Below are 13,315 nucleotides of genomic sequence, written 5' to 3'. Positions count from 1 at the left end.
TTCAGCCTCACCAGATTTTGAAGACATTGCCAGAAGTGTGAATGGCTTTTACTCCCATTCGGGATAGAGTTCTTCCTTCTGAAACACTATGGTCATCCTTTACTGTCTGCATTTTTCATTAATACATATACGCATGTATGTATGTATGTGTATTCAAGTGCACTCTTCTATGTGTGCACATATGGAGGCCAGGTGCTGATGTTAGGTGTCTTCCTGTGTTTCTCTTTCTGTTTGTTTGTTTGTTTGTTTAGTGTATATGTGTGTGTGTTATGTGTGCATGTGCATTTTTCACATTCACAAGTATGTAGCTATGTATGTGCAGGAGCCCATGTGTGCACATGGTTTTGTAGGCTTCAGGTGCCTTTTTCAATCACTCCACTTTTTAAATTTAAAAAATATTACACATTTATTTGTTAGTAGAAGACATGCAGTCCATGGTGCACATTTAGGGATCAGAGGACAACTTACAGACTGTTTTTTCATTCACCATGTGGGTTCTCGGGATTCAAACTCAGGTTGCCAGGGTTAGTGGCAAGTGCCTTTACCCATTGAGCCATCTCCTTTAGCCCTTTTCTTTGTATATTGAGGGAATGCCTTGAGATCAGATCTTGCCATTTTTGGCTAGTCTTGTCAGGTTACTCAAGAAAGGAATCCTTCTGGGCAGTGGTAGTACATGCCTTTAATGCCAGCATTCAGAAGGTAGAGGCAGATTGATTGCTTGAGTTTGAGGACAGCCATGGCTATACAGAGAAGCCCTGTCTCAGAAAAACAAAAACAAAACAAAAAAAAAAAATACATTTCTATCTCTCATAGTGAAATTACAGGTGAGCTGTAATGCCCACCTAGGTTGTGTATGGGTCTGGAATCCAAACTCTAGTCATCCATACTTGTGCAACGAGCACTTTAACTGATGAGCCCTCTCTGCATCCCTACTGTCTGCATTTCTCAGCACTCAGGTCTCTCACACTCCCACCAGAGTAATTCATCAAGCTTTGCTTACAGTCTTCTGGGACTTAACCTACTCCTAGCTCCACACTCCTCCACATACCTGCAAAGTGCCAAAGGCCCACGGCCAGTTGTCAGGCTTGTGACAGCAAGGGTGCTATTCATGATGCCATTTTTCCCCCTGTATTTGTTATACATCCTGAACCAGAATGCCTGAAGGAAGTAGCTTAAGAGGGAGTGTTACCAGTTAAGTTATGGTCAGGACTGAGGCCCTGGCAAAACTAGGACACTAGATTCAGCTACCCCTCTTCAACGGGTGAATTAACACTAACAAGTAATAGTGACAAACCCAGAAAGGAGATTTATTCAATATGGCTGCCTACATTGGGAAAAGGAACAAATAAAGGGATCCAGTGACAGCTCCCCCAACTCCCAGAGTCCATCTTCTAGGTCCTATCATGAAGTTTGGGTTTAAACAGGAGGCAGAGTTTGCATAACTAAGGTCAGTCTGTATTCTCATCTGTTGTTGGCCCATCTTTTTGTTACTCCAGTCTCATCTGCAAGCTAACAACTTGTCAGAACTATGTAAAATCTCTTCCTGGGTTCTTCCTCTGACTTTAGCCTTTCCCTTCTAGCATGAGACTCCTGGGGGAAATTCCAGTTTTGGAGGAACTATTTTTTTTTTTTTCAGTAGTGAAAAGCAGGGTAGAGGTGTCACTTTAGAATATTTACTTCATTCATAATTAAACCATAGTGGGCCTCCCTCACTATGGGATCATGACCTAAGCACCTCCAAAGGTTCTCTCGTAACACCATCACATGGGGTGTTAGGATTTTAACATGTTTGAAGAGACACAATTTTTAGGACTATAACACCTATCTGCTACCTACCTGTTATCTGTAAATGACCATCTTCATAGACATAGACATTTTTAGGTGAAGTGAGTCAAACAACATATGTAAAGTGCCAAGTATCCTTACAGTTTACTGTGAACTCAATGTCAGCTGGCAATGGTGTTTAATTTTGATTGTAAACATGCTTGAATTAAACCATGCCTAGAAAATAAGGAAAAGCATTCTAAGTAAGTATAAATTTGAGGGCATTTTCATAGAGGAGTAACTAAGTGGAAGAACACCTCCCAGTTTAGGTGGCATTGTTTCACAGAGTAGTAGGCTGACTTTAAAGGGGATAAGGAGAAAGTCAGCAGCTCTGGTATTCTCCCTGTTTCTTGTTCCTGGCTGCTATGATATAGACACATGCCCTCCAGTTTCGTTGGCCCAAACCTCTGAAACTGAACCAAAATAATCTTCTTTCCCTTCAATTAATTTTCCTAGTAATTTTGTCTCAGTGATGAAAATTTAGCAAACACAACTTTAAAACCCAGTTTCTTAGCTGGGTATGATGGTTCATACCTACAGTTCCTGCAGTGGGAATGTGGAGGCAGAAGATTGCTGTAACTTCAAGGCCAGCATTGGCTATAGAGTGAAATTCTCCAAACAAAAAATTAAAAACAAAACCTTAGTTTCTCCCTGGGTGAAGTACACCACACCTTCTGTTCTATGGATATCTTAGTGGATTTGAAAATGCAAACTGGTGGCACACACCTTTAATGCCAGCATTGAGAGGTAGAGGCAGGTGGATCTCTGTGAGTTTGGGGACAGCCTGGTCTACAGAGTGAGTTCCAGGACAGTCAGGCTACACAGAGAAACCCTCTTAAAAAAACAAAAAAAAACAAACAAAAAAAGCAAAGTCCTTTGGAAACTAAATTGGTAATCATAATAGCTAGATTTGTCAATTTTACAAAATGGGAGTAAAGCTGCTTTAGCTAATGTTAAGTTTGCTACAACCCTTCATCTCTTAATTCAACTTTAGAGGCATAAGATAGTAGGCCACAAAAACCAGGGTAGAGTTTATTTTACTGGCAACAGATTTCTTCCTCTGCAAAGCTATGTGGTAAGTGACTAAAGAATCCTCAAGAAAATAAATCCGAACAGGAACCCGAAGAGAGGAAGGAAGGTTTTCGCTAAGCTCAGAAAGTGAGAATGAGGAGTTAGCACTTGATCTGGCTGGCTTTGTTGTCTACTTTGGCTTGCTATAGCTAGAGCTGTGCTGAGTTTTATTATTCAGTTGTATGTTTTAATTCTTGTCCTTCATAGCAAACTGGTGTGGTTACTAGGTAATAGAAAATGGAAGTTAAAACACAGAACTTGCCATCTTTGATTATTTCTTCCTGCTATATAACTCCTTCCCACATAAAAATAGGTACAATGATCTTTTAAGGGCTGGCGTTTGCCTAAGGGCAACTAAAGCCTTGTTTTATTTTTCCTTGCTATGTATTTCCCATGTGACCATGGCCAATATTTTTATTTTCATCGAGTTTTATTGAATTCCTTATTGTTGACAGACTGGTAAATATCACTTTTGATTTTGAGTTCCAGCTTCCTGAATTGCTGTTTTTTTATTCTGTAGCATGGTAGATATACATGGTTCAATTTTGATCAGTTTTGGTTAATATTAGTTCACTTCTCTGGTACTGTGACCCTGGTAAGTTCAATATATTCTTTTTTCTCCCAGGTTTTCTGTGCTTCCTGCTGTAGCCTGAAATGTAAACTGCTTTACATGGACCGAAAGGAAGCTAGAGTGTGTGTAATCTGTCATTCAGTGCTGATGAATGGTAAGTGTTGAGACAGATTGTTGCAGTCACTGGGACAGAGTAAGAGAATTCCTATGAAGTCTCCCTTCCCCTTGCTTTTCTTTACTGTTTGCTCACCTTCTCAAATGCCATAACTGTAACTGATAATCCCAAGCTTAATCTCCATGTTTTGAAAGTATGTTAGCATTTCAGATTTCCCATGTCAAATTTAATACTAAAGCTAGATAAGTTCTGTGGGAAGAATGAAGTCCTTTGAGAAAATGATGCTGTATAGCTCTGCATGTTCCTGTCAGATGATTGCAGAGGTGTGGATTTGGGATGTCTTTGACCGCACAGCTATAAAAACTGAGACAAGTTCTCCTTCCCAAAACTTTCATAGTACTTATGAGTACATTTTTAATAATACCTTGCTTCATTCATTTTGTTAGAAGTAAATTTTTAGTATTGAGTAGAAATTAGTATCAAGTAGAAATACTACTATTTAGTATTTAGTATCAAGTAGAAATTTGTAATTTTATTTTGCCAGTTCTTTCTATAAAACATTTTTTTTAACATGAGAAAAAGAATACAGCCAAAGGAAGGACGATAAAACTTAATCATTGTTCATCTTTTATGGGGTTAGAAATAAATCCATGGACATTTTAGTTAAAGAAAAAAGAATACCAAAACCAAAATCCTTGACTGTTTTTGTGAAGAAATACAGTAAAACTTAGCAGGTGATGGTATTTTCTCTTTGAATGTGTCTTTGTGCAGTTGCCAGAACAATTCCAAGTAGACATAGTGTTGAAATTGGACACCCTTGCTGCCTGTGTCCCGATAGTGGCGACCTGGAGGCTGGAATTTATCCTCTCTTAGATTCTCCTGCTCTGTCTGTCTGCATTGCTCATAGTGATGTTTTCTTGTTGCTGGCTTATTAACCAATTGCATGTCAGTTAATCTGATCTGTTCTATTATCCTGTGATCTGCCCAATTTCCTCCCATTTCTGAATTCTTGGACTTTTAATGAAACATGAATCATTCTCTCTACTCTTAAGGATCACTGTTTGAATGGTGGTTACTTTGTTGAGTTGTTCAATTGATGGTTTTTATTCTACTGCTTTCATTGTTGGACACATATCCACAGACAAGAATATATGGCTTAATCCCAATACTTAATACCTCTTTTATTTTATGAGGTCTTCCAACTTGATAGCAATTTTTTTTTTTTTAAAAAAAAAAAAACTTGGAATAGATAAAGAAAGATGAAGGAAATGGCAGAGGATTCATATGGAATCACTTACTTTTTATTAAGCCAAGGAGACCCTTAACGGGACCCTAAGGTAATTACTTCTGGTTTTGCCAGTGTCTTTTCCTCTTGCATGGCTTAGCCTGGTCTCTTTCCAAATATTTAATTTGATGCTTTTCAATGTTCCCTCTTTCCCCTTTCTCCTATTCTCTTCCTCCCCTCTTCTTGCCAGTGCTTTCAAATGAACGTAGATTTTGTTACTAGCTGTAGTGGAAATAAGTATTCAACATAAATATTCAAAGTCTTTTGGATCATTCTTTGATGTTGAATGAGGGTGTTTGTTTTTGTTTTAAAGGTGCTTAATTAAAAATTGAGTGATTTCTATTCCTGGGCATATATTACCTGCACCTCAAAAACAACCTTTTGATGTCTTTGGTTTCTACAGCTTCATCCATCCTGTTTACATTTAAAGACAATGTTGATATGTCAGTGTCTAGTTATTAAGATTACAGGGTAGATAGACTCTTAATGTACTGGTTGATCACACTTATGTGATTGGCACATTTTCATTTTCAAGTAGATCCTATACTTTTGAGACATGCCAAGGATGTTCAATAGTTTACTTTTGTATGCTTTTATACAGGTGATGACTGTGTTAAAGCATAAATCACAAAAATACTGAAATGTATATCCCTAAGCTTTAGGTGTCTGAATTTTTCAAGTGAGATTTTATTTCAGCTAAAAAGAGCCTGAAGATCTAAAAATAAGACTAAAACAGTCATACAATGGAATTATATTTTTTGGTCCCTGATTTTGACTTTAGATAGACTATATAAAATGCTTTAAACCAGAAAATGCCTAAAGGCTATCTAAGTTGCAAATCTTTTAAAGTCTGATGTTATATTTCTCCCTCTTAAGAAATACATGGACTCCTTTAAAAAAAAAAAAAAACTATCGACCTATTCCTAACTTACACTCTGCACCAACAGTTCTGGAGTTACTATTTTTAAGTATTGTATCATTTTAATTTAATCCAATCAAATAATTTGTTTAGCTAAGTGGTCTCTCCTATTGAATAAAACCATCTATCTCCTGAATACCTTCACTAGCTGGGAATGTTAATGAGGACAAGCTGCATTATTTATCCAATATTATCAAGGTCTTGATGTCCATAATTTGTAATCCATTCACATTGATTGTGTCTGTATTTGCTTTAGCTCAAGCCTGGGAGAACATGATGAGTGCCTCAAGCCAGAGCCCTAACCCTAACAATCCTGCTGAGTACTGTTCTACTATCCCTCCCTTGCAGCAAGCTCAGGCCTCAGGAGCCCTGAGCTCTCCACCTCCCACTGTGATGGTACCTGTGGGAGTTTTAAAGCACCCTGGAACAGAAGGTAGGGGATCATGTGCTCTTCTCTCCTTTTCTTCACCAAGCTCCTCTGAAAGGTGCTGCTGTGGCTTTATAGCACCATTCTTTAAAACCTACAGCTCAGTCTCTTTGGGTGGTTATTAAAGTAGAAGACCGAGATGAAAAATATGTCAGGATTATATGTGGGTGATTAAAAAATACCGTATTGCCTGATATTTTGGAGGGACTTCTGAAAGCATGCCCATTTCCCCTCCGCCTTGAGAATGACCTAATTACACTGCCTATACCTGGGAACAGTTGTAGGCTTTGAAATCATCCTGGAAAATCCAAGATTCAGGCTACTTAAATGTTCTTGGTAGGAGTTTGCTAAATGGTGAAAATTAACCTTCTTCCTGCTAACTAAGCCATTCTGGTATTGCTTTTAGGAATAAACATTGCCATATTCTCTTTTTGTGATTAATTAGCCCATTTACTTTTAAATCTAGGACTTTAATTCTGATTATATCATGATAGGTTATGGTCCCAACTTTTGGGGGTTGTCACTTCTTTAGGATTATGATAGTGTCTGCTGAAAGGCACACTATAAATTTAGAAGAATATGAATAATAAAAATAACAATTACATATTTCTTTAAAAATGACCTTGCTATTTCAATCTACCTTCATTAATTTTATATCTGTTCACGTAGTATGTTCCCTTCCCCTTGTTAAAGATCTTTTTCCCTTCTGATGATCAGATCGCTATTGAGATTATCACTCTTCCTGCTTCTCCTCTTTCAGATCATCCCTTAGTGGATAATCCTCGTATTTTTGTGAATTCGGGCTTTCTTAAAATCCTTATTCTCCTTGCTTCATTTGTCATTTTGTTGTTCTTCCCTAGTCTCTTTGTTTTAACCATTCAGACTGATTTCCAAAACTAGATTGGGGGGTATTGTTTCATCAAATGGTATTTTCCAGCTTTCCCTGTCCTTTCCCTAAAGTGCAAACTAGCACCGGGTTAGTCTTTTTTCCTCTTCAGTTACACTGAGCCAAAGGTCTGGTCCATTTGCGCCTTACTTCTTACAGGTCTGTGCTACTCTTCCTTTACTAGTCGGTGCTTCTTCAGGGTTCTTTGGAGCATCTTTGCCCTTTAGAAGGACCATATCATTTTGCAAGTATTTAATTTCTGTGATCTTACATTTTTAGGAGGTAGGGATTTATTTTGCTATTTTTTTTCCTGCTATAAATCCATTTTCTAACTAACATAATCATAGAGGTGTCTAAGAACTGCTGTATTTTTAAAGCAAAGCACTTTAAACTTTTGCCAATAGAAGTAAAGAATATTTAAAGAGGAATTTTTGTTAATTATAACTGTTGCCATTCAGCCAGTTCTTCTGTATGTAGTGGTAAGATGATAATAAGTAGGGACCCCTTGAACCTCTGGAGTTGGTGACCTCTTCTTTGCCATGAGAAACACTATCAATGTCACATCGATGCCTGTTTTATTTTCCTGGCCCCTCAAGTGCCACAGCCCAGAGAGCAGAGGAGAGTTTGGTTTGCTGATGGGATCTTGCCCAATGGAGAAGTTGCTGATGCAGCCAAATTAACAATGAATGGGACTTCCTCTGCAGGAACTCTGGCTGTGTCACATGACCCAGTCAAGCCTGTAACCACCAGTCCTCTACCAGCAGAGGTAAGAACTAAAAGTGATTCTGCTTTGCTCAGCATGGTTCTGTCTCCTGTCTTTTGTTGAAGCTGAATGACTTCTTTGTGAAACCCTGTATACTTTGACACAGTTTAACAAGAGCAAGTGTTCATTTGTGTCTGTGTGTAAATAAACATAACAAAATTAGCTGCTCTTGTTTGCCCTACATTTGAAAGTATTTTTCCAATGGAAAGATTCTCAGGGGTACTCAGGCTGCTATTATAGAGAGAGGCCGAACTTAGAAACTATCAAAATCCCTAGATACATTGGTTTTCAGATCATGTTCCTGGGCTCTGTGGTGGCCTCTCAGGAGTATTGTGGAGGAGGGGTAGAGCAGTGTGAAAATAGCTAGGGAACTATCCTGTTTGTCTTCAAGCATCTCTAGTCCATTTAACATTTTAAAAAGTGAATTGGTAAGCATTTGTCCCCTTGATGGAAGACTCATACAGTTTACTTTAAGATGCTAGCTATTATTGTGCCTTCACTTTCATATCTGTATAAGTCAGTTACAGTTTGGGAACTTATGGGAATTTTTATTTTTTTCGCTTAAGAAACAAAGAAATACCAACTCCTATTTATTTATTTATCTATTTATTTATTTGTTGTTGTGTAGAAGAATAGATCTAGGACCTTGTAAATTATAGACAAAAACATTCTACCATTGAGCTATATATATATATATTTAATCCTTTTGAAATTCTTATTCTGGAATGGAGCTCACTAAGCTGCCTAGGCTGGACTTGATCTCACTCTCAGCGCAGGTGGCCTTAAAGTTTCTGTCTTCCTACCTCAGCTTCCTGAATATTTGGGATTACATTCCTGTGCTACCAGTCCTGGATTTTTCATATTTAATTCGAGGATAAGAGTTTGGATACATTTTTTTATGAAATATTTTAGAGCAGTATTCCATTCATAGCAAATTGGAAACAATACTAAGCTGGGGATCGTAATGCCTGCCTTTAATTCCAGCACTTGGGTCAGAGTTCAAGATGAGCTCAGTCTACATAGTGAGTTCTAGAAAAGCCAGAGTTATATAGTAAGATTATGCTTCAAAACAAACAAACAAACAAACAAAAACAAAAACAAAAAAGGAGATACAGAGATTTCTTACATTCCCCATAAGCCATCCATCATTATCAGTATCTCTTCCAGAATAAAACAGTTGGTACGCTTGATGAACCTGCATCATGGTCACCCAGAGACCACAATTGACATTAGGGTTGGATAAAGTTTGTACTTACAAAGTTTTCAGGAAATTGTTACTGTTTTATATTTATATGCAAGGATACTTGTTCAGATATTTATCTCCATATTGTTTGAGACCTCTGTAATAATTATAGTTGCATGTTATTAAGGTTGACTGTACTGGTTCTGGGGCTATAGTACAGTTGGTAAAATACTTGCCTATCATGCATAAAGCCCTGGGTTCAGTTCCCACTGCCACATAAACTGAGCATTGTATTGAATACTTGTGTTCCCAGTACTTGGGTTGAAGAGGTAGAAGGATTGGGAGTTACAGTCATCCTTAGCTATGTAATAAGTTTGAGGACAGCCTGGGCTAGCGATCCTGTTTCAGAAACCAAAGAAGCAGCTGAGTATGGTGGAACACACTTTTAATCCCAGTACTTGGAATGCATTTATGAGTTTGAGGCCAGTCTAGTCTACATAGTGAGTTTTAGGACGCCAGGGCTACATAGTGAGACCTTGTCTCAAAAAAAGAATAAAATTCAATTTTTTGCTCAAATTCTTACTTAATTATATTGTACTGAAGTCTTTCATGTACTAATGTTCACATTGATGATTGCTTCTTCTAGGCTGATATTTCTCTATTCTCTGGGAGCATAACTCAGGTCGGAAGTCCTGTTGGAAGTGCAATGACCCTCATTCCTGAAGATGGCCTTCCTCCCATCCTCATCTCCACTGGTGTGAAAGGAGGTATGTGGGCTTCCGTGCTTAAACAGGATCAGTATATATCCACATGTTGCTTCTGTTTCAGGAAAGGATGATTGAGTGGTAGTCATCCTTCTATCTAACAACAAATGCAACATCCTCGATGCCATAAAAACAGTTGCTGCTGTGACTGTTTTCTCTAGTGTAGCTGTTGATATGTTTTTTTGCTATAATGCCAATTTCAGTCTCTGGAAGGATATTTCAAAGTTCATCATACTCTCAAGAGTTGTTTGTGGTTCTAAAGTACAACGTGGTATACTCAGAACATTAATTTAGCTTTCGTTTTGACGTGTGATGATACCTTCAGGAAGATATATGAGGAGGAGTTAAGTAGCAGTTTTGCTGTTAAAAGTATCTTTTAGCTGGGTGTGGTAGCATAGGCTTGTAATATGTTTTAATTAAATATGCAAAAGTATTTTTCTTTCTTGGTAGGAGATGGCTGAAGTTAACAGATGTAAGCTTTATCAAAACAGAACCCAGTATATGACTTACTTTATTAATAAACTAAACCACTGTAGTTTCTTATTAAACTAAAATTTATTAAAATAACCCAAATTTGGTCTTGACATAGCAACCTTCTTAACAAAAGTATGTTGTAGGAAATCTTGGTAAAGGAACAAAGGTGTGACATAACCAGAGAATGCTGGGCTAGCTGTGACAGTGCCATTTGATACATCACACCTGCATCCCAGCAGACCCTTTCCAGGGGAAGGGTTACTAATAATTGTTTCATTGATCTTTTCTCTGATAACTCCAACCTCATCCTTTTTTTGTTGTTTTGAGACTCTGTAGCCCTGGCTGTCCTAAAACTAGTTCTATAGACCAGACTGGCCTTGAACTCACAGAGATCCACCTGCCTCTGCCTCCCAAGTACTGGGATTAAAGGTGTGCGCCACCACTGCCCCTTGTGCCTTTTATCTTTTGTACTGTTGCCTGAATGTGTTTATGTGTACCATGTGCATGCCTATTGCACAAAGAAGCCAAAAGAGAATTTCCTGGAAGTGGAGTTACAGACAGTTGTGGGTTGTCATGTGGATGTTGGGAACTGAATTCAGGTCATCTGCAAGATTAGTAATTGCACTCTGAGCCATCTCTGTGGCCTAAATTATTTATCTTAGCATACACAAATCCATGTAACTATCTTTTAGCTCCTGTTGTAACTTCACTTCTAATAACTTACATGTTATTTACAGATTATTTTTTGTACTTCTGTGTGTTTTCCTTTGTTATGGAGTAATGGGAAGAGAATGAACTTTATAGTAGGCAAAACACTCATCCCTTTTGAACTTTTTTCTTTTCTTTTTTGGTTTTTCAAGATAGGTTTTCTCTGTGCTCCTTGGCTCACTGAGTTCCTTGAACTCACAGAGCTCTTCCTGTCTCTGCCTCCCAAGTGTTGGAACTAAAGGCATAGCCACCACCACCTGACTACTTTGAAATATTTTTAAGTAAATTCTGACCTATTCTTTTTGTTTTGTTTTATTTTGTTTGTTTTTTGAGACAGGGTTTCTCTGTGTAGCCTTGGCTACCCTAGAACTCATGCTATAGACCAGATTGGCTTTGAGATCTGCCTGTCTCTACCCCCAAATGCTGAGATTCAAGGTGTGTGCCACCATTACCACCAGCTACTCTGGTCTATTTTTAAAAAGTAAAGTAACTATGCTTATTTAAGAGTCGTTGTGGCCATTAAATCAGATTACATCCCTTTTTGTCTATAGCAAGTCAAGTTGCCATGTAGTTATTACTTTCTATTTCCTGTTTGAAAGACTTCTGTCCTCAGACCTCTTGAACAGCTTTTAGCTGCTCAGCCTCTCAATTCTCTCAGTCTTGCCCTAGGATGCCTGTAAAGTGATACTTTGTTATGGCACCCAACTTAAAGGCACAAATTCACTAAAAAGCCGCTTACCTGTGGCTTTGCAGCCACTGGCACAGGCCAGAGCTGCATACAGGGCTCCCATTGGAGTGTTTGCTCAACCTGGCTCTCCCTCTTCCTCTCCCTCTCCCTCTCTCTCTTCCCCCTCTTCCTCCCTCCCTCTCTATCTCCCTCTCTCTTTCTGTCTCCCCCCCTCTCTCCCCCTCTCTCCCTCTCCCTCTCCCCCCTCTTCCTCTCTCCCTCCCTCTCTCCCTCTATCTATCTCCCCCTCTTCCTCTCTCTATCTCCCTCTCTCTTCCCCTCCCTCTCTCTCCCCCTCTCTTCTCTCTCCCTCCCTCTCTCCCTCCTTCCCTCCCTCCCTACCCCTCTCTCTCCTACTCCCTTCCCTCATCCCCACATGGTGGGATGCCACCTTTCCCTACAGCCCCTCTCCTTGGGCTGCCACTCTCAGCTCACTGCTACATGCTAGTTCTGCTATCAGACATGGCACACATCACAGTTCATTGACATTGTCAGAGATTTGGTAAAGACAATTGGGAATTCTTAAAGGAAGGAATTCGTTAAAAGAGAGTTTTCTTCCCACGCTATAAAATGGGAAACATTATTACAGTGAAGGAGTTAGGTTTCTGTATGATAATATGCTGGACAGTTTAAAAATGCAACAGTTAAATGAGGGGATAACTAATATAGATGGTACTTATATAATGTCAATTATAAACATCAGTTTTATCATTTTATCACTGAAAATTTGGTTAGTCTGAGTGCTAAGATACAAGTTTTAGAAAAACTTAATTAAATAGATCATAGATATATTTAGATCCAGACAGATGAATTTAATGGAGAACCAATTTCAGTATTGTATTATAAGGTTAGAGAGGAATAGCCTGACATTTTCAAACAACCAACCTTAATATATCCAGTAACCTTATAAGAATCGTCAAATGATAAAGGCTCTGTAAGTGCTGATTGGACTCCTGTGACAATGTTAGATTTAAGGAGATTTAAGGAAGTGATAGTCTCATATGACATGCATTCACCATGTATGAAACAGATGTTAAACTTGTGGTCAGTTTGTAATAGAATTATCCCTAAAGACTGGATAGATTAGTTAAAGCTGTTTTAGAGCCTGGTCCACAATTACAGTGGAGTACCTGGTTCAGAGAAGAGGTTGAGACCATTAAACAATGGAGTAGAGCCAGAGGTATGGAAATCTCTCAAGATCACCTTCTTGGAGAAGGCAGTCATGCTACTTTAGAAAGGCAATTTCTATATGATGACCACACCCTGGCTTTAAACCTCACAGCAGCTTTGAATGCTTGGGACAGAATTGGAGAAGTAGGAATGACAATTGAATAATTTAATAAAGTTATATGGGGCCCAAAGAAAGCCTTAACAGATTTCTTTACAGAGATTGACATCAGTAGTAAATAGAATGATACCAAATTCAGAAGTTTGACAAATAATAATTGAATCTCTGGCTTTTGAAAATGCTAATTCTCAATGCAAAAGGATAATTAGGCTGTTAAAGGCAAGGTTAGCACCCTTGGAGAAATGGGTCTGAGGTAAAGTCAATATTGACTCTCATGACCATGATGATACATGGATAGGAGGTTTGAAGA

General features: G+C 38.5%; 1 protein-coding gene across 3 annotated transcripts in view; it reads left to right on the top strand.

The window, feature by feature from the left end:
* Zfyve9 (zinc finger FYVE-type containing 9) overlaps positions 1-13,315 on the top strand; it is a 144,258-nt gene that overhangs the window by 67,306 nt on the left and 63,637 nt on the right. For 2 of the 3 annotated variants that reach the window (XM_051188430.1, XM_051188431.1), the window contains 4 exons: positions 3,521-3,620; positions 6,042-6,218; positions 7,695-7,864; positions 9,691-9,811. In XM_051188430.1, coding sequence (XP_051044387.1) covers positions 3,521-3,620; positions 6,042-6,218; positions 7,695-7,864; positions 9,691-9,811 — 568 coding nt within the window. The remainder of the gene's footprint in view (positions 1-3,520; positions 3,621-6,041; positions 6,219-7,694; positions 7,865-9,690; positions 9,812-13,315) is intronic. The other variant, XM_051188432.1, reaches the window with a different exon arrangement.

Source organism: Phodopus roborovskii, unplaced genomic scaffold (genome assembly GCF_943737965.1).
Source record: "Phodopus roborovskii unplaced genomic scaffold, PHOROB, whole genome shotgun sequence".
Classification (NCBI taxonomy): domain Eukaryota; kingdom Metazoa; phylum Chordata; class Mammalia; order Rodentia; family Cricetidae; genus Phodopus; species Phodopus roborovskii.
The sequence above is the reverse complement of the archived record's forward strand: the minus strand, read 5'-3'. Positions and strand labels throughout refer to the sequence as shown.